At 44.8% G+C, this 18,418-nt stretch overlaps 1 protein-coding gene across 1 annotated transcript in view; it reads right to left on the minus strand.

Annotated features, from left to right (window-relative positions):
- Positions 1-11,089, minus strand: part of nlrc3 (NLR family, CARD domain containing 3) — a 23,803-nt gene extending 12,714 nt beyond the window's left edge. The window contains exons 1-10 of the mRNA XM_088936696.1: positions 11,032-11,089; positions 10,142-10,402; positions 8,171-9,914; positions 7,368-7,454; positions 4,812-4,895; positions 3,914-3,997; positions 2,933-3,016; positions 2,294-2,377; positions 1,766-1,849; positions 1,135-1,218 (exon numbers count right to left, since the gene is read on the minus strand). Of these exons, the coding sequence (XP_088792822.1) occupies positions 1,135-1,218; positions 1,766-1,849; positions 2,294-2,377; positions 2,933-3,016; positions 3,914-3,997; positions 4,812-4,895; positions 7,368-7,454; positions 8,171-9,914; positions 10,142-10,402; positions 11,032-11,044 (2,609 nt within the window). The 5' untranslated portion in view covers positions 11,045-11,089. The remainder of the gene's footprint in view (positions 1-1,134; positions 1,219-1,765; positions 1,850-2,293; positions 2,378-2,932; positions 3,017-3,913; positions 3,998-4,811; positions 4,896-7,367; positions 7,455-8,170; positions 9,915-10,141; positions 10,403-11,031) is intronic.
- Between the last annotated feature and the right edge of the window lie 7,329 nt (positions 11,090-18,418).

The raw sequence follows: 18,418 nt of genomic DNA on the forward strand, positions 1-18,418 counted from the left end.
TTTTCTGGCTGGTCAGGACGTAGGCCCCTTAGCCACTTGTTTGTACTATAAATAGAGTAACTTGTATGTTGTGTGTTGTTGTTGTGTTGCTATTGTTAATAAATATTTGTTTAACTCAGTATGTCTGACTTATTATTTTTTCAACAAAGCTGTGCCAGGGAACAAAGCACTTTGGTGCCCTTAATTAAACGATCCATTTGGGTTTATTATTGGGTTTATTCTAGGCAAAATCTTTACAGTTTGGGGTCATCATTTATTTAATAAATAAAAATTATATTTATAAAAAAATATATATGAACTGGCTTCATCACTCTGCTCTCCTCCCCACTGAGAGCTGGTGTGTGGGGAGCGTTCTGGCGCACTATGGCTGCCGTCGCATCATCCAGGTGGGGCTGCACATTGGTGGTGGTAGAGGGGATCCCCATTCCCTGTAAAGCGCTTTGAGTGGAGTGTCCAGAAAAGCGCTATATAAGTGTAAGCAATTATAATTAATTATTGATTAACCCTGAAAGATCTACAGTATACAGTATGCTGCGAAACTAACTATTGTAGAGGTTTTGATATGTAGTGAACACTGTGACTTCTGGGAAGGAAAGCTCAGGTGACAGAGAAATCAAAGGATGATGAAGGACACTCCTATTGATCAGAGCTACAGACTAGCTTCACATTGGCGCATCTCTGTAGGGCAAGCACAGAATGCGGACTCAGATGTCGATTTCAACTCAGGTAGAGGGGCAGTTTTCAGGAATTTGCCATTTTCTTGTGTTATCAGTCTGCATGTGCATTGTAAAAGAGTCACACTGTTCTTTCATGGCTCCAGCCTAGTGTGCGGTGACATGAAGCCAACAATGACTAAATTAATTAATCAATAAATAATGCAGGGATTGAACTCTAATGCAGCAGCGCACAGCTTAATTTTGAAAATGAGAAAGAAATCTTAATTAAACGAGTTATTCATGCGTTTACGTTTAAGAGTTAAAGAAAATAACAGCAATTATAACAAATTAATTCATTTATGCTATCAGATTTAATTTTCAAGCCATTTAGTCCAGCAAAATGCATTTAGGAGAGTGACAAAGCACAATGAATTAGCATCAGGTGACCTTTGGTAGAGATCATATAATGGGCACTCACTTGAGGTCAGTCAGTCCTCTGTTGTGCTTGAGAGCCCGTGTCAGCGCCGTGACCCCTTTGTTACTAATGGAATTGCTCCGGAGGCTGCAATCATTGAAACAGAAAAGTGATAAGAGCGAGGCAGGCCTAGCCGAGGTGGGTGTATTATGGGATGTAAGGTATGCCTGCCTTTCATGATTCATACTCTTATCTACTGTGAATTATGTTCTTGTACAACATACTGGCTTATCATATTCCTAGTTAATGACAGTGCAGTGTATATTTATGAAAGTTACCCTGAAAGGGCCGATTCATGGTTTTGAGACACACAACATAATATACCCATCTGCATATACAATATACTGTCTTGAAGACACTTTTCAGCAAAGACTTCACCCATGAAAAACATACCAGACCAATTCAGATCAAAACAACATCAGCTTCTGCATACCTTTCTAGTCATTAGCTGTTTGGTTTTCCAGAAAACACTGGAAAAAAAACAAGATTTCACACTGAACAACACTAAGGAAAAGCAACGCCAGGGAAACTGAAGTATTTTTGCTCTGACTTTGGTTTTTTGTCACACTTCATGTTGAATATTCATGTTGAATATCACTTGAAAGGAAGAGAAACAGTAATACTCCAGACTCACTGAAGAGCGACAAGGCTGTGGTTCTCCATCAAAGCCTGGGCCAGCGCAGTGGCCCCCTTGTCACCAAGCTGGTTACTGGACAGACTGAAGGGAGAAAAGAAACAAGTGTTACATAAAGGGCAAAATCTAGCAAAATCATTTACTCTCCTTTTTTCCCTTTCAGAAATAAGCTCCTTAATTTTGTTTTAAAAATCTGATTATCACTAGTGCTATGTACAGATTCCTAAGAGTCCTGTTTAAGTGGTTAACCTTGAATCAAATCAATAAACACAGTGCTGTGGCTTTTTCTGTGAACAGTAACTTTAAAAGGAGCAGATGCCTCTGCTGTGATTCGCTGACAGTGTGAAGACATTGAGCAGAATCTGGTATGTGATTGGTTAAGAAGCAGGATAGGGCGGGACAGAGTAGCTGCCTGTCCTGTAATTGGCTCACACCCAAAGAAGGCTCCACAGCCGAAATGTTGTGTTTCCTTTCTTCTCTTTTCAGCAGGGAATACACCTATTTCTTGTTCCTTTGCCTCTCTCTTACATCAGTTCTTTCAGGCTCCGGTTTTTCTTCAACGCCTCGGCAATCCGCTTGCCTCCCTCTGCAGTGATGGAGTTCTTCTGCAGGCTGCCAGACACAAACAGAGGCTCACTCACCATCCAGGCAGAGTGACACAGAACTGCACTCCGGCCTTATCTGAGACATCAGGAAACAAACCTGTCTTCTGACTTAACACAAGAACTAACCAGGACTGCATAAACATATACAGTGCATCAGTAGAGAAGATGAGATGGATATTAGTACCCCAAGAGGCAAAGACAAATAATGTATTGGTTGGCCGAAAGAGGGTTCCAAACACTGAAGATGTGCATGTAACCTATTACAGACATGTCCCAAAAGCACAATTGTATGAGGATAGCTTTCTCATTCAAGAGTGGAAAGATACTTCCAGCACCTGATGGATGTACACATAAACTTAAGAGCTTTAACAGGGTGTTTTCTCTCTAGAAGTTAAAATATGATAAGCATTGACACTGATCCAACTGTAGCATCCTTTCCAACTAACTGACATCACCTATCTAGGTTCTAGGGAAGGTGGAAAGAGACTGTGGCACAGGGAGGAATAGATCAAGGCTCTGTCTATGTTCCTGACATTACAGGCCACCGACAGGAGAAACTCACTGAAGGGTGACCAGCTTGCGATTTGTCATCAGGATCTCTGCAACGCCCTTGGCTCCCTCTTCCCCGATGAAGTTGTTCTGGAGGCTGGAAGAGAACAGCAGAGTGGTGAAGAGGGACTAAAATATACAGGATATCATCTGCCACTGTGCTCCAGAAGCATCACTGAATATCACACAGACAACACAGGAACAATCTCTAAAGCAGTCAAAACTCTAACAGATGTTTGGGTCACCAAAGTCCTCACACCAATTGTTCCTTCAAATCCTCACCAGTTTTGTCAGTCTTCATTGACTTTGTAAGTACCATAGTACTCACAAAGTATTGACTCACACAATGTCAATGAGAAGAAACACTACAGACTGTCTTCATCACTGTCTTTCTCTTGTAGAAATAGTAGAGTAACTGCTACAGTATCTGCAGAGGTACTCCACATCTAAATTCAGAAGCTGTATTTTTGGTTTGGTTAGATTATTTCGTGACAACAAGTATTAAGCCCATCATTTCCATTTTAGGAGCTTTCTCTGTGGTTACACTAACAACAAAGGGATTTTGACCCGTTTTTAGATTTCTGTAGCTTACCACAATAAGTAACATTTAAGTTACTATGTACCTACTGTGGCAGGATGGTAAGATAAGACAAGATGAAGATCCTTGCCTTGACCACATTTCCCAGAAGGCTGTGGGGAATGCTCTACCACCCTTTGTCACCTGACCATTCAGATGAAGATGATTGGCCAGGTGACTATGAAACACCAGGAAGCAGAGGGTCCTGCTGTCTGGAGACAGAGGGCAGATCCTCTGGAGTGTGTTGCACCAGTTGAGGGAGAGAGGAGAGAGGAGGAGCTACTGCTGCTGACGGAGAGCAAGAGCCTGATTAAGTAAAGCAAACTTTGACACTACCGTATGGATGCCAAGCTGGACAGGGAGTCGGAATAAGATGAAGCTGTGACAGAGCAGCTGCAGGGGAGGACGGAGGCTCACCTGAGAGACACCAGGCCCTGGTTGATCTTGAGCGCTTCTGCCAGGGCTTTGGCTCCTTTGGGCCCGATGTTGTTACTGCGGAGACTGTAAGGACAAGCATGGCAATCAAACTGCGATAGGAGCGGCACGAAAGGACCAGCACCACGAACATCCATCACTAACTGGAAATCTTTTCAACCCTCAGACCAGCAGGGGAGAGGTTCTCTTTTTTTGCAGCCAAGCCCTAGTGCAGAGGTAAGTGTCCTAGGCTGTCTGATACAGCTGTCGCTAAAACACTCCAAGCTTTGTAGGTGCCTAGAAATCTAATAAGAACCTATGTTGCACAGCAAAGTAAGTTGATTTCAAAGGTACCCTGCTGCTAATGAGACTACTGTGTGCTACAGCTTCCACATCAGTATCACAATGGACTACTGACACAGCCTGGAATAGAACCAGCAATTTCTGGACTCTATGTCCTATCCTGCACTTCAAGCAGAGACCTCTACTGGTTGAGGCCCCTCAAGAGCCCCCACAGTCTTTGGATTAAGCTGTGTCCCCACTGATCAGGGAAAGCAATGAGTCTGTCACTCCACAGCAACAAAAACCACAGCTGAGATATCTATATTTATGCCCACTACAGAGCCGATGTCTTCTGCGTGGGCTTTAGGCTTCCTAGGGTGCCAATTCTGTATCGGTTACTAGGTGGTTGAGCAATGTCCACTACTAAAAAAACCTTCCAGAAATATCAAACAATTCCAAAACTTGAATGATGTTAGGTTTTCTAAAAACAAAATGTTTCATGGGTCAGACCAGCAATCTGCATTAGTAACAGTGGGGCGGTGAAGTGAGGTTCAACCATTTAGGAAGCGGTCTGTGCTGATCGTCTGCGTCGCTGGGCTGCATCGTGTGTCGTACTCACTCCAGAGCAGTCAGGCTTCTGTTCACCATGAGGGACCGGCTGATGGCCTTGGCTCCTTTGTTACTGATGGCGTTCTCGGCGAGACTGGGGAAACAGCAGAACACACGAGCAGCAGTTAACACCTGTACTGTATACAGGTTCCTTCATACTAGTAAACCTGTGTTTCATCCTCAAGGCTGCAACTCAGTCTGCACTCAAACCAAGCCGGCTGGAGATAACCTGACTGCACTGCCTTGCAGCGCACAGGTGGGCTGAGTAACCAAACCACAATCTACCAAAAGCTAAACCACTCTGTGCTTAGAAAGTTAAAGCTGTTTCACTCTGTTTTATGTTATTTTAAAATCGGCATCCTGAGACAGGGCATTACTGTATCATGCTCAAGAATGGTTCGGACAGAAATAGCATGACAGCTATTTTGGCTCGACGCCATCAAAACAGACACTGGCTTAGGCATAGAACAGCTGAAAAGGGAAAGTCCAAGACCGGAAAGCGTGGCGAGAGATGGCCTATAGAATCGCCAAGAGTCGGATTCGACTGACTGGATAACATCATCATATTTTGAGAACCTGTAGCTCGATTCAGGGGCCAACTGAGCTGGCTGTGCTACAGAGCTGCACAGGAATGGATTGAAATAGCCTCACACTTGGCTACTGCAAAGTGATTATCCCACTTTTCCACTGGTACCTTGGCGCCACTCAAGGACACTTGGCAAAGTGCCTTGTTATTGTCCATACATAGGCTCAGAGAGCTGGTTCTGCAGGACTCCTGCATACAGTACCAACCAGGCTGGTGGTAGGGTGATGGCATATCAGAGACAAGACAGTGCTTTCTCAAACACAAAATGGGTTTTACTTTCACGAACACAAAACAAGTATTTCAGCATGAAGAAAGACCCTTGTCCTTGGCAGACATGGTTTATTCAAAAGAAAACGCTTTAGTTGAAAGACAGGAAAACTGTAAGAAATAAAGGAACGACACGTCTGGAATCGATCACTTTTCTTCACAATTAGAGTAATCAACCTAAATCCCCCCCCCCCTCCTCCATTGACCTTCTGTCAACATTGAGAGAGAGAGAGAGAAATGTTTCTCTGGAGTCACGTTCTGATCTGTCTTGTTTCGCTAGCGCAAAGTGCAAATGGCAGATAACTGTGCACTTTCTGGATATATTTATTTTGTTGGAGGCATAAACCATCATAGCCCATAGCTTTAAAATGTTAATAACCAATAAAACTGACTTCTTAAAAGCCTAAACACTCTACCTGCTGGCTGCCTACTACTATCTCACAATTTTAAATGCATAACTTTAATGGAAAAATAGTGTTTAAAACATCAATGTTTTATTACAGTTAACTATGCATGAGTCATGCTAGTCTTCTTACCAATTACCTTACAGTAGAAAAACAATTGTTCTAAGTGCGATAGCTGTTTGGTATTTGTTTGTCTAGTAACATTGTTGAAGCAAATCCTGATCAAGGTCACAGCTGTAAAGCACTGAATTCATTTGTCTTGATCTAATGACAAAGTGAATTGTTTACTAGGTTCGTGTGAGAATATATGACGTCCGTGAACAGTTTGCTTTGTAAATAATAGAAAATAAGCAAATGCATTTTGGTCTGGAGGTGATTTTAAAATGTGTGGACGTTTCTGTCCCCTGACTACAACTCATTTCAGACCCGCAAATACAGCTGGAGTGTATTATTACAGTCATTAGAAGAGCACACATAACTCTGTCTACTTTCTCCCCAAGCTTGTATTGGCAGGGCAATGTTTCCTAGCCAGTCGTGCAGAATCGGTCCAAGGCAAATCGATGTTTTGACAAATGGCAGCAAGAATGTCAATCATTTCCTTCCCCGAGCTACGAGAATCGTCACACAGCTGTCACAGTCGCCTTCCCGAACCGCACGGAACAGGCGCTTCTCAAAGCAATGAAGGATAAAAAAAAAAAAAACACAATTACTGTATGTTTCAGGTCGCTGGGTGAGCGAAATAACTATATCTCCATCACAAATATACTGTTAATGAGTCAATTTAACCGACTAGGAAGCAGGGATAATGATGTTAAACAAAGAATGCAGCTGACCCCTGTGCTGCTTTCCTTCAGCCTAGCTGAGAGTAAACAAGGTCGTTATTTTTATTCATCAGAATTGTGACACCAGAGGACTTGTAATAAAAAATACAGAGTCTCAGTGGGAGTGTTTTGGAATTCAAAAATGTTTGAAATGTATGACTTTAGATACCTAGTATACTTTTAAAATATGCCATAAATACTCATGGACAACGAACCATAGATGAGGGACAATAATTTCTTACTTCTTGTCTACACTCCAGGATAAATTCATGTTTCTGAGGAAATATTTGCATTTGAAGAACATAACCTTAAGAGGGACTACTGGACAACATTGTGCCCACTTACACCAGCTGATACAGAAGAGCGATGCCTTTCTCACTAGAAATTAGCCTTTTCTAAAGAGATGGCAGTTCCCTTGTTTAGTGTCAACATCTTCAAGAGACCCCAGTACAAACAGGCAGCTCAAAGCAATGAGGGTGAGCTCTGACCTGATCCTCTGGATGTGACAGTCCTTGGCGCTCAGCAAGCTGCCCAGCAGTTCCATGACATCATCCTTAAACTGGTTATTCTCCAGTCTGGAAAAGGCAACACAAACAGATACCAGAGAAGGTGGTACTTAAAACCAGTTGAGGCCCAGCATCACACTTTCATGAAACATCTCTGTAGCTGCGATAAGTTGAGCACCATTTAAATAATGCACCTCCCTTTCCACAGACAGGTATAGACTGTCTAAAGTCTAATCTTGGCCAAAGGTACTGAATGGCTAAATTTCCATGAGAAGTGTTGAAATTAAAGGTCTTTCCCTGACAGTCCTTCATATTGTGCAGTGTGGTGGCTCTGTGGCTAAGGATATGGATAGGCTGGAAGTTGGCCGGTTCATATCCCGCAGCCGACAGAGGAATCCTACTCCGTTGGGCCCCTGAGCAAGGCCCTTAACCCCAACTGCTCCAGGGGTGCTGTATAAATGGCTGACCCTGTGCTCTGACCCCCAGCTTCTCTCCCTGTCTGTGTGTCTCCCGGAGAGCAAGTTGGGGTATGCGAAAAGACAAATTCCTAATACAAGAAATTGTATATGGCCAATAAAGTGATCTTATCTTAAATTGGGAATATGAATACAGGTGTATATTTATTTGCCAGATCCTTTTGTCCAAAGTGACCTCCAATTACCTCTGGTCAAGTTGCAAGGGTTAAAATGACCATATCAATCAACGAGCTCTGTATTGCACGGGGTGTCTTTTTTGGTATAATATACCCCGTCCTCCCACCCCCTACACCCTGCCCATGGGCTTACTTGAGATTGCTGCAGTAGAGGAGCTGCGGCAGCAGGCTCTTGACGATGCTGTAGTTGAGGCAGCTGGACAGGTTGGTCTCCTCTGCGCACTCCTCCGACACCTGCAGCAGGTAGGCCAGCACCGAGCAGTTGACGGTGTTGAGCTTGCCTGCCAGGCTGCCGTTGCGGAGCGACTCCTCCACGGTCCGGGCCAGCTCCGTGTGCTGCAGCTCCTGGAGGCAGTGCACCATGTTGACGGCCCGCAGGGAGATGGTGCAGCCGGAGCTCAGGCTGCTCTGCAGGAAGGAGATGGCGGGACCTCGGTAGCCGTTGTGCTCGTCCCTAGCCAGCAAGAGCAGTCCAGACAGGGGCTTGATCACCTGGGGGGAGAGCAGGCCGGAGAGAAAGCGGACAAAAACATCCAGCTGTCCATCCTCGGATTGCTGGGACCTCTGGAGAGCATTTTTAAAGTGGTTCTGGAAGCCTATTTTGGGCCAGGACATCCCACTCTCCGTGAACAGATCAAATATAGCGCGCTTCGAGGCCGTGTAGTAGTAGGTGGCCGCCAGGTACTCCTGGAGTGTGAGATGGGCAAAGTAATAGACTGTGGAGACTGGGGAGTCTTCCTTTACTAAGATGCGAGTGCAAAGACTGCCTTGTAAGGAGGGCAGGTCAATCCCATAAGCCTTCATGTCTTGCTCGTAGAAGCTGTACTTCCTCTTGATCAGCCCATAAAAGGCTAATCGCCCCAGGCTGCCCATCAGCTTCCGACTGCTCCCGCTGGCTTGTTCAATCTTTAAGGGCTCCTTGTCCTTGGAATCCCCTTCCACCATCATCTTGAAGAAGTGAGAGTAGAGCTCGGTCCACGTTCTGGGCAAGCCATCCTGCGCGTCATTCCTCAGGAGGTGTCCAAGTGTGGAGGCAATGATCCAACAAACGCAGGGCACATAGGACATCACCAGAAAGATCTTGTTGGAGTTCAGGTGGGACCAAATCTGCGAAGGCAGGTCTCCATCCTGGAAAAGCTGGTGTAGGAAATGCTGGATCTCTTTATGTCCAAAACCTTGGATTTCGGTCAACCTGTCCACTAGGCCCCCAGGGATCTGGGCTGCTACTGTGGGCCGAGAGGTCAGCCAGACAGAAGCCTCAGAGAACAAGTTCCCCCGGATGATGTTGGTGATGAGGTTGTCCACAGGGACCTCCTTCTTGGGATCTGTACAAGCCACAGTGTCCGAGAAATCCAGCGGCCACTTGAACTCATCCAGCCCATCAAAAATCAGGAGGACGCGAGGAGTACCACTGAAGATTTGGCTCATGTCAGTGATGTGGGGAAACGTCTGCTTTATCAAGCGCTCAGCAGATAGTTTCTCATAGGCATTGAGTTCCCAGAAGGTGAAGGGAAAGACAAAGTTCACTTCCTGGTAGATCTCTCCCTTGGCCCAGCGGTGGATAAAGTGTCTCACCAGGTTGGTCTTCCCGATGCCCGCCACGCCCACAGTCAACAGGATCCGAGGGGGCATGCTCACCCTGGTGAGAGGCAGCAGCAGTTTGTCCAGGGCCAGCCTCCTGGCATTGTGTCTCCCGGTTCCTCTGGTGGCCTCGATCTGCATGACGTCGTGCTCCTTTTGCTGGAGGTCCGACAGCCCCTCCACCAGCAGCAGGTTGGTGAAGTTGTCAAGTGAAGGCTTGATCGGCAGCAGGCTCTGCTCCAGCCAGGGCCCGTAGCGGCTCTGCAGCACCTCCACGTGCTTCTGCACCATTGGGTCTGAACACAGAAGAGAAGAGACGTCGGTCAAATCCGACCACATTCTGTCAGAAGGCCGAAACAATCCTTTGTGCTTGCGGAGGAGGGTTGTAAGAAATCGGGACACCCGTTTCTCCAGTGAAGGTCACTGTTCAACAAGAATTCTCCTTTTCTGTTGCTTAAAATATAGCTAAATTGAATACCCCATTGTAACAGAGAGCAAACTCCCCTTTGTGAGCCCCACTCACCGTACAGCGTGATGAGAAGGTAGAGCTGGGAGTTGGTGGTCTCAATGAAGGCCTGCAGCGACTCGGAGCCCTGGGGTCCCTTCAAGGCCAGGATGTCGATGACCGTGCGCACCTTCTCAGACACGTGGCCGGCGGCCTGAATCTGGCAGGCCTCGTCCTTACTCAGGAGCTCCAGCTTCCTCATGTGGCTCACGATGTTCTCCAGGAAGGGCCCCGAGATGGACCTCACCAGCTGCTTCCGGTATCTGTTAATCCAAACACCTGCAGAACGCGAGGGGTCAGGCTGGATTCATTTCAAACACGGTCAATTCCCTGTATCTGCGTGGCGAGCGTCATCTCTCAGCTCTTCTGCGAGGTCAGGTAAAACTTTCTCACAGTCGTTAAAATATGTATTTGTTATGACCTTTGTTATTCTGTATTTCACATGTTAAAGACCTTCTCGAGGTCTCTTAACTGTAGCTGGAAATGATATGCAGTTTCCTTATAAATCACAAATCAACACTCAAAAAGAGATCATGGAATGACTGATTAATGTCATGTCATGTCATGTCATTTACCAAACCGCTTTCTACCATGCGGTGTTGCGGTGAAGCCGGAGTCTACCCAAGCAAGCAACGAGCGCAAGGCAGGGTACACCCCGGACAGGGCGCCAGTCCATTGCAGGGCAAGTGCAAGCCAATCACACATGGGGACAATTTGGAGGCCACAGTAAGGGCCGAGGGGTGGAATTTGGCCCGGACACTGGGATAACTTCCTATTCTTCTCGAGAAATGTCCGGGGATCTTTAATGACCACTGAGAGTCAGGACCTCAGTTTAATATCTCATCTGAAAGACAGGTGACTGATTAATACTGTACTGAAAGTACAGCTGACAATTAATAGAAATTTACCTTCCATTTTCATCTTTGTTTATGGGGAGGGAGTGTCAGATTGAAGCTCCAGGGAATGGCCTTACAGCCATGCTATCTTTGCGCTGTGATCCAAACTGAAGGTTCTTCGCAGTTTCTCAGTCACAACTCCTCGCTTAGCCTACTTCCATCGCACTGAAAACAGACACAAAAGCTTTTAAAGCATTACTAACCCAACTGCATGAGGCTGTGTGTTGGGTGTTCCTGTAAAGAGTAATAAAAAAGGATAACGAATTAATAACAGTGGTAAAAAAGGCATGCAGCAGTAGGATGTATAGCTAAAGTGTAGATTTTAAAGCAAGAAGTGTAAAAAATTGTGAAATGTATTCGTGAATGTATTGTGAAATATCATGCACACTTTTGGTCACCACATTACAAAAGTATATCTTTGCTCTGGGTTAGGTCCTGTTTATATACGAAGATCCTACGCCGATGGGTTAAAAGAAAAGAATGTTCTTGGCCTTTAAAAGAGAAGGCTACGAAATCGCTTTATTCAGGTGTTCAAAATCATCAAAGGCACTGACACAGTCAACCCAATGAACTTCTTGGGGATTAACACTGTATCACGAATGAGAGGCCTGCATTTAAGACTGAGAACAAGAGGCGCTGCTTTACACAAGGAGTTGTGGGGGTGTGGAACAAGCTACCCAGCCATGACATTGAAGCCGATACCCTGGATCCCTTCAAGAACTGGCTAGATGAGGTCCTCAGATCAAATGTCTCTAGCAACCAGTGAAGCTATATGGACTGAATGCCCTCCTCTTACCTTCTTTGTATGTATTTTGCTCTTAAGTTTAAAACAGTTCTCAGCCTTCTATTTTCTTTTTTCTAGTTGAAGGAACCGGTTAAATAAAGTGGACCTTCCTAAATAATTGTCCCTGAAAAGACCCACTTCAATCAGGTTATTGCATCTCAGAAAATAGTCCTGGAGAGCAGTAGCGCTTTTGCCTTGTTAAATAATTAAGAAACACAAGAGATCAACTTGGAAAAAAAAAAAAGATGATGGCCGAAACTGTAAGTCATTCAAAAACATGTGTCATATTGCTTGTTACCTAATGGGACAATTGGCTGAAAGGAATTAACAAAATTGTTTCTTGATAATTGGTTTTTACATTTATTGACATTAAAAAAGAACCTATATATAAATTATGGTGTCTTCTTTGCAAAACTTCAACCATCAGTTCTACAGTCTCTTTTGAAAACATTATATAGTGTCAAATTACGCCAATTCAGAAAAGATCATCTGTGGGTGACAGTGCTGGGACTTACAACATGATCGGAAAATAGAGAATAAAGGTAATTTGGATCATTTAATCAATCAAACCCATTTACAGAGAGACCAGAGCTCAGATATTTAATCTTTCTTAGAAGAGTTAAGAGCTAAGAAGCAGACATTTCTCAGAACCTTACAGTTAGAGGAGTAGAGCTAATCTTTGATCTGAAACATCCATTCAAAGCGAGCTGCTATTCAACACCTAAACAACCGAAAGCTTTTTTTTTTTAAATGTCAAATGTCCTTAGGAACACTTTTGGAAAGCGGGTGTGCACCTGCCACTGCTTTTCCAGAAGATGATCAGTTTGGAGATCGAAAGGCCGTGCATTTGAAATGACAGAGCTCACTCGGACCGAGCTGGTCTCGGCAAGTTGTGCGTGCGGCTGTTTAAGGAAAAAAAATATTTCGTATCCCGTCTATCAAATGACTTACTCAAAAAGGAAAAAAAAAAAAAGGTTGGATTCTCTTCAGGAGATAAGGGATGCAAACCTTATTGTTTGCAATTAGAACAAAGAATGGTAAACTGCACCGTTCTCTTGGTTTACAGATGATCGTCTTTCATTGTAATGAGAACTTCAGAGGAAAGAAACATTTGCTAGCCATGAGGGCTAGCCTGTACACATCCAAGGTGTGAATATCATAACCCTGCAGGACCTTTTTCAAAAGCCCCTGTTGCTTATAAGATAACATTTTCTCACATTGGCCTCTGGAAAATTCCAGTGAATCAGATGACGCACTTATTGGAGGGTTATCTTGACAAGATAACGTGCCTCATCAAAAAGGCAGCAGCACCATTCCCAGCTCAGCGGGCACAACTACAAAAAGCTTCTGACCAGCCTGAGCAGTGGCTGTGTGTTCGGGCAGCTTCCTCCAGAGACCTCTCGCCAAACACAGCACAGAAAAGTCTGATTGTGCACTGATCGCCCAGCTCGCCCCAAACCCACAGGAACAGTGTGCTGCGTCACCACGGGCCCTGGTGTCGCTGCGATGCGATGAGAAATGTGTTGTGAGAAGCTGGACAGGGCCAGGGGCCATCTGCCTCTGCATGCCCTAAGAAATCATTAGCTCAAAACATGTGAGCAACAAATCTGCACGGCTCCTGAAAATCAATCAAATCGATCAAGGCTTATTTATCAATGCACGAACAGTACAGCATACAGCGGTGTTGTCGGCAATGAAATGCTTTGTCAGCGAGCTCGTTAAGAGGGATAGAAGAGTAGAAGGACAGGAATTTATAGGGATTAGATTAACATTAGGATACAATAAATCATCCAATTGCAATTTACAATACAATTTACAGGTTGTGCGAAAGTAACACAAGGGTAGGAGGTATTTGCTACTAGCTATATCAGCAAATGCATAGAAGATGTTGTCCCCAGGATTACTGTCTGCACATACCCACATCAACAACCGTGTGTAAATGCTAGTATGCTACTAGCTACTGTATATCAGGGTAAATGGCGAAGTACGAGCTAAACTGAGAGCCTGAACATCCGCCTTCAACTCTGGAGACAAGGACACGTACTGTACAGAAGCTCCAGATCCGACCTCAGAAAAGCCATCAATTCACAGACAATTCCCGAGCATGCACAGTCGGCATTTTCACTCAAGAGGACGGGCGCCAAAATGTAGCACCGTTTTCAACCCGATCCTCTTCGGTGTTAAATAAGCGTTCCAGTTCTGCACGTATTATTTTTTTTTTTTGTTTGGTATGAACTTTGAAGCCCGTGCGTTAACCCTGCGTCTCAAACCGAAACAAAAGCAAAACCAACCCCCCAGTGCGTGCCTTAAAGCTTTTCTGCTGCTCAGTTACGGCCACTCAACACTCTGGAGGTTGCTTTTTGTACAGGAATACCACACCCTGACGTGCTGAACGTACTGACGCCCTTCTGCACGGCAGCTCCAAGCACGACGGGATCCTTAGACAAGACCGGTGCCGACGGTTATCCTCAAGAGAACCACAACGCAGCCGTGAAGAGTTTTGTTTTGATTTTCGTGCACGTCATCTAAAAAAAAAAAATGCTAACGCCAGGCAAAGATCTAAGAGGCATTCTGAAGAAGATCTGTGTTAAAGGTTATTCAAATTTGCAACTTCAAGCAAATTAGTCTCAGCTAATTTGTACACCCCTGTGTGAGCTGACAGGAGAACCAGAGAGTCATTCACTCCCGTAGAAACCCGAAGCACTCAAAAATTCATTTCCTTAACAGAAAGACCCGTGTGCTATTCAAGACGAGCTTTAATGATCTGCAATGGTTGTTCTGTGTTCTGCCTGGACTCGAGAGATACTAAGATCTCTTCTAAGAGTGTCCTGCTTTCAAGGGGCCAGCGAGTCCAGATGCGTTGCAAAATTGTGTTTTCTGCAATGCTGTTCAGCAGGACAATTCAATACAATCCATACAATCTTCTGCATTACACACTTGTCCAGCGTATTAATTATTTGACTGATTATTAGCTGGATCTATAATATTCTGTATAGCAATAGAGGACTGACTACTTTAAAGAACAGCAATAGAGCAGAATGGAGTTGCTGCAAGTTGACGAGCCCTGCAAAACAGAACGACTGCTGTTCTGGAGGGGTTTTTTCGGCTCCTAACCACATGCCCTCAAAGTCATGCGCTAGGTTTGCTGCAACAGCTAGGCAATGCAGGACAAGGCATTGGGATGGACTGGTACTACAGCACTCAACCTTGAGTCTGCAGGATTCAGCACACATGTAACAAATGCGATGTTGAAAAGGGGGGCAGATCTGCCTATAGGTTTTAAAGAGCATTTATGCGGACATTCAAGAAGCAAAACACGGCGAAACGGACAGGTGAGCCTTCAACACCTCAAACAGCAGCCCAGCGCGCCTGTGAATGACAGGCAGCAGGGGTCATGACCTCGTCCCCCCCCCCCGGTGCCACCGCCAGGCCAGTTCATCCACAGGCTGGCGGGCGGCGGGCACGCCGCGCTCTCCCTCGACACAGGCGCCAGCAGAACGAGGCAGAACAAGCTCTGAGGTTAGAGCCGACCGCGACCGGCGCGTCCCTGCACGCTATGCAGCACTCTGCACAGAGGGAAGGCGCCGCCCCCGGCTCGCTGGCGGCTTGCGTCACCACTTCCTGCCGGGGGTTCGAGCGCAGCAGCAGCAACCCTGCGCTAACCTTTCATGAAGGTGAAGCCTGCAGGGAGCAAGTCCGTTACTACTGGTCATCTATCGCGAAAAATAAAATAATTGTTTTAATATAAATATTTCAGGCCTGAATTTAAAAGTAACAGCAGAGAGGCACAGTCTGTTGCATCTACGGTGCGTGGAGTTTTCCTTTCTTATGCCGGCCGTTTCTGTCAAATTCCCTTTACGCAGAGCGCGTAGAGATGTGGAATAGTTTTTAAAAAATTCAAACATCAAATGTTTCGACAACGGGGGAAATCAAACCAAAGGGAACTGGATTTTTTGCACTGCTGTCTAGCAGCACAGCAAGTAAACTTGTTGATGATCATGATCCACAAGTGCAGAATAAAACCGCAGCACCCACGAAGCCAGTTTTTTTTAATGAAGGGAACCAGCAGCACCATTCTTGTGGAGCCTTAAGAACTGAAAGCTGCCTGGTTGCAGATGATGTCCAAGTAAATTAGTAATAAGCAGTAAGTGTTCAATCGCAGGTGATGAGCTGGAAGATGAGTCAGTTTTCTATGAAAAAAAAGCCGCTGGAATCAAAAACGTCTTTCCTGTAGCGCTGCCTAGCAACCTCCAAGACACTTCCAGTTCTTGACATCAAAACAAAGGCACATGGGTAGGAAGGTGTAATTAACGTATTTAGCACAGGCTACATAACTTTAAACCCCACTCTGCTCCTCAATAAGCAGCACAATGACACTGTGACAAAATATTTCAACTTGGGGAAGTCTGGCAGCTGTATAACACGATCCCGTATGTTGGTCCAACGGCTCATCTCACAGTCCAGTAGAAACATCACGGGCAGAGATGCTGGGCTCTGGTGGCAAAAGTATTGCGAATGATCCGATAGTAAGTGGGTGCTTACAAAACGAAGAAACTGGCACAGCAGGCAAAGTCCTATCAGGCTAAAGGCACCTCTGGCCTGTATTAACTTACAGTTAATATCACCTAGCCTGCTCTGCTGACACACAAACATCATCCTTTGTCTCATTTTCTTCAGATTGTGTGAAGTCTATTCCACTGAACGAAATATGAGGGTCTTAAATGTTCCTTAACACATTTAGTTTAAATATATCTTATTAAATCATCATCTTTTCCAAGTTTCGTAAATACTGAGTCACCCCACCACATAACAGTAAAGATTCCAGTTCCATACAGGAGTCACAGCTAAAAGTTACACAAAGAAACAGCGTTTCCCCAACTGCTGGTCATCAGTGAGAGAGCTCTGCGGAAAAGAGCACATACTGTAGTTATAAATGCAGAGCGCCCTTGGGGACTGGAATACAGATGGCCTTGATGAAACAGAGCTGTGGATCTGCTGAAGGGCTGTGCTATTTCAGCCTCATCACGCTGTGCAGAGAGATCGGCTTCTGCAGTCAAGACTGGAAGAGCCGTGTTTTAAACCTCTCCTCAGCGACCTGAAGTGGTTCAGCCAACAGGCTTCCCTCTGTGAAACACAGACATATTCAAGACCTCCTGGAGGCTGTAGAATAATTGAGAAGCATGTTAATGGGGTGCACGTATTCAGTCACCTCCAATTAAAGTCCATTTGTGGAAGATGATTCATTATTTGTATTGTTGCGACGGTCTTAAACAATACTGTTTCGCATAGTAAAATCTGGAAACCTGTATCTTTGATTTGATTCATTAATCAATATTAGTAATATAAACATACTGTAGTAGCAGCATTCATGGTGCTGTCCCAGATGAATTCCAGTAGGATGCAGAGACAAGAAAAGCCCGTTCTTCCTTTTGACCTAAGCTGTTATGGGCATGTGCTGACTGAGGTTAGAGACGTCAGTCGGAGCCAAGATTGTTAGAACTTTGCTGCAAAAAAACTCTCTTGAACTCTTGTTCAGTCAAACCACGACAACTGTAAGGCTGTATGGGACTGCTAGAACATGCACACTACTTGTTTAGCCATTAATTGTTTTACCACGTGAACATATGCATATACCTGCAGACGGCACAGAACCTGCGTTCTTCAGATCCCAAGAAACCAAGAACGCCATCTCTACAAACACAGTGTAAGGGCACAACTGCAAAATAAGAATGGATGCATTTAGTAAAGGAAGGTAGAATATCTGTCTTTGGCAAAAGGCAAACTTTTCCCAACGAAAAAGGATTCCACAGAAAAGCTTGAATTACAACAGAAAAGGCATACAAACACAGTGTTCGACAGAGGGAATCTGGACGTCCTACTGCTCTTGTAAGTGAACTCAGTCCTCCTCACAGTAAGAATCTGCACATCTGAAATAGGGTTTGAACTATGGCTCATATGTGTTTTTCTCAGCTTTTCAGTGTTACCACGACTGGGTGCTACTTTGGCTAAAGCCCTTTGAGTAAAAATAAATCGGACTATAAAAAAAGATTCTGCATGAAAGTGACTAGAGTGTAGACTCAAAGTGCCTGAGTATGACCAAGAATGCAAACAAAGAGGTGCATATTATTAATACACTTAATATTTCTTAGATTTCTTTGGCCCCCTCATTGGCTCTTGTTGGGGGTTTCAGGTTGAAATCCCCATTGATAATTATATTATATATAATTACTGTAGTTTAACTGAGGGGCAGTGTAAAACATTCTGCAGATCCCTGGCCATCCTGGGGCAGCATGTCTGTCTGGAGAGGAAGAAGAGAGGAGAGCATCTGTGTGATAACTGTATTAGGTTGTTAGGATCCAGTATTGTTGCGCTGTATCCAGAATTCAAAAGGCCAGCTATCCATTTTGCTGCTTCTTTGTAAGTATCGAGAGCCACAGAAAATATGGACTCACTCTGTTGCTGTTCCTGAAGTCTTCAGTTACTCTGCAGCAGGCTGTAGGCACGTTTACTCGTCTCTGCATGCTATCCGGTAGTCTGTGTCTTTGCCAAATTGGATTAGAAACCAGTTTGTGTGCTCAACAATGATGAACTAAGGCTGTGCTTCAGATCGTTTAA

Source organism: Atractosteus spatula, chromosome 18 (assembly GCF_055471065.1).
Source record: "Atractosteus spatula isolate fAtrSpa1 chromosome 18, fAtrSpa1.hap1, whole genome shotgun sequence".
Taxonomy (NCBI): domain Eukaryota; kingdom Metazoa; phylum Chordata; class Actinopteri; order Semionotiformes; family Lepisosteidae; genus Atractosteus; species Atractosteus spatula.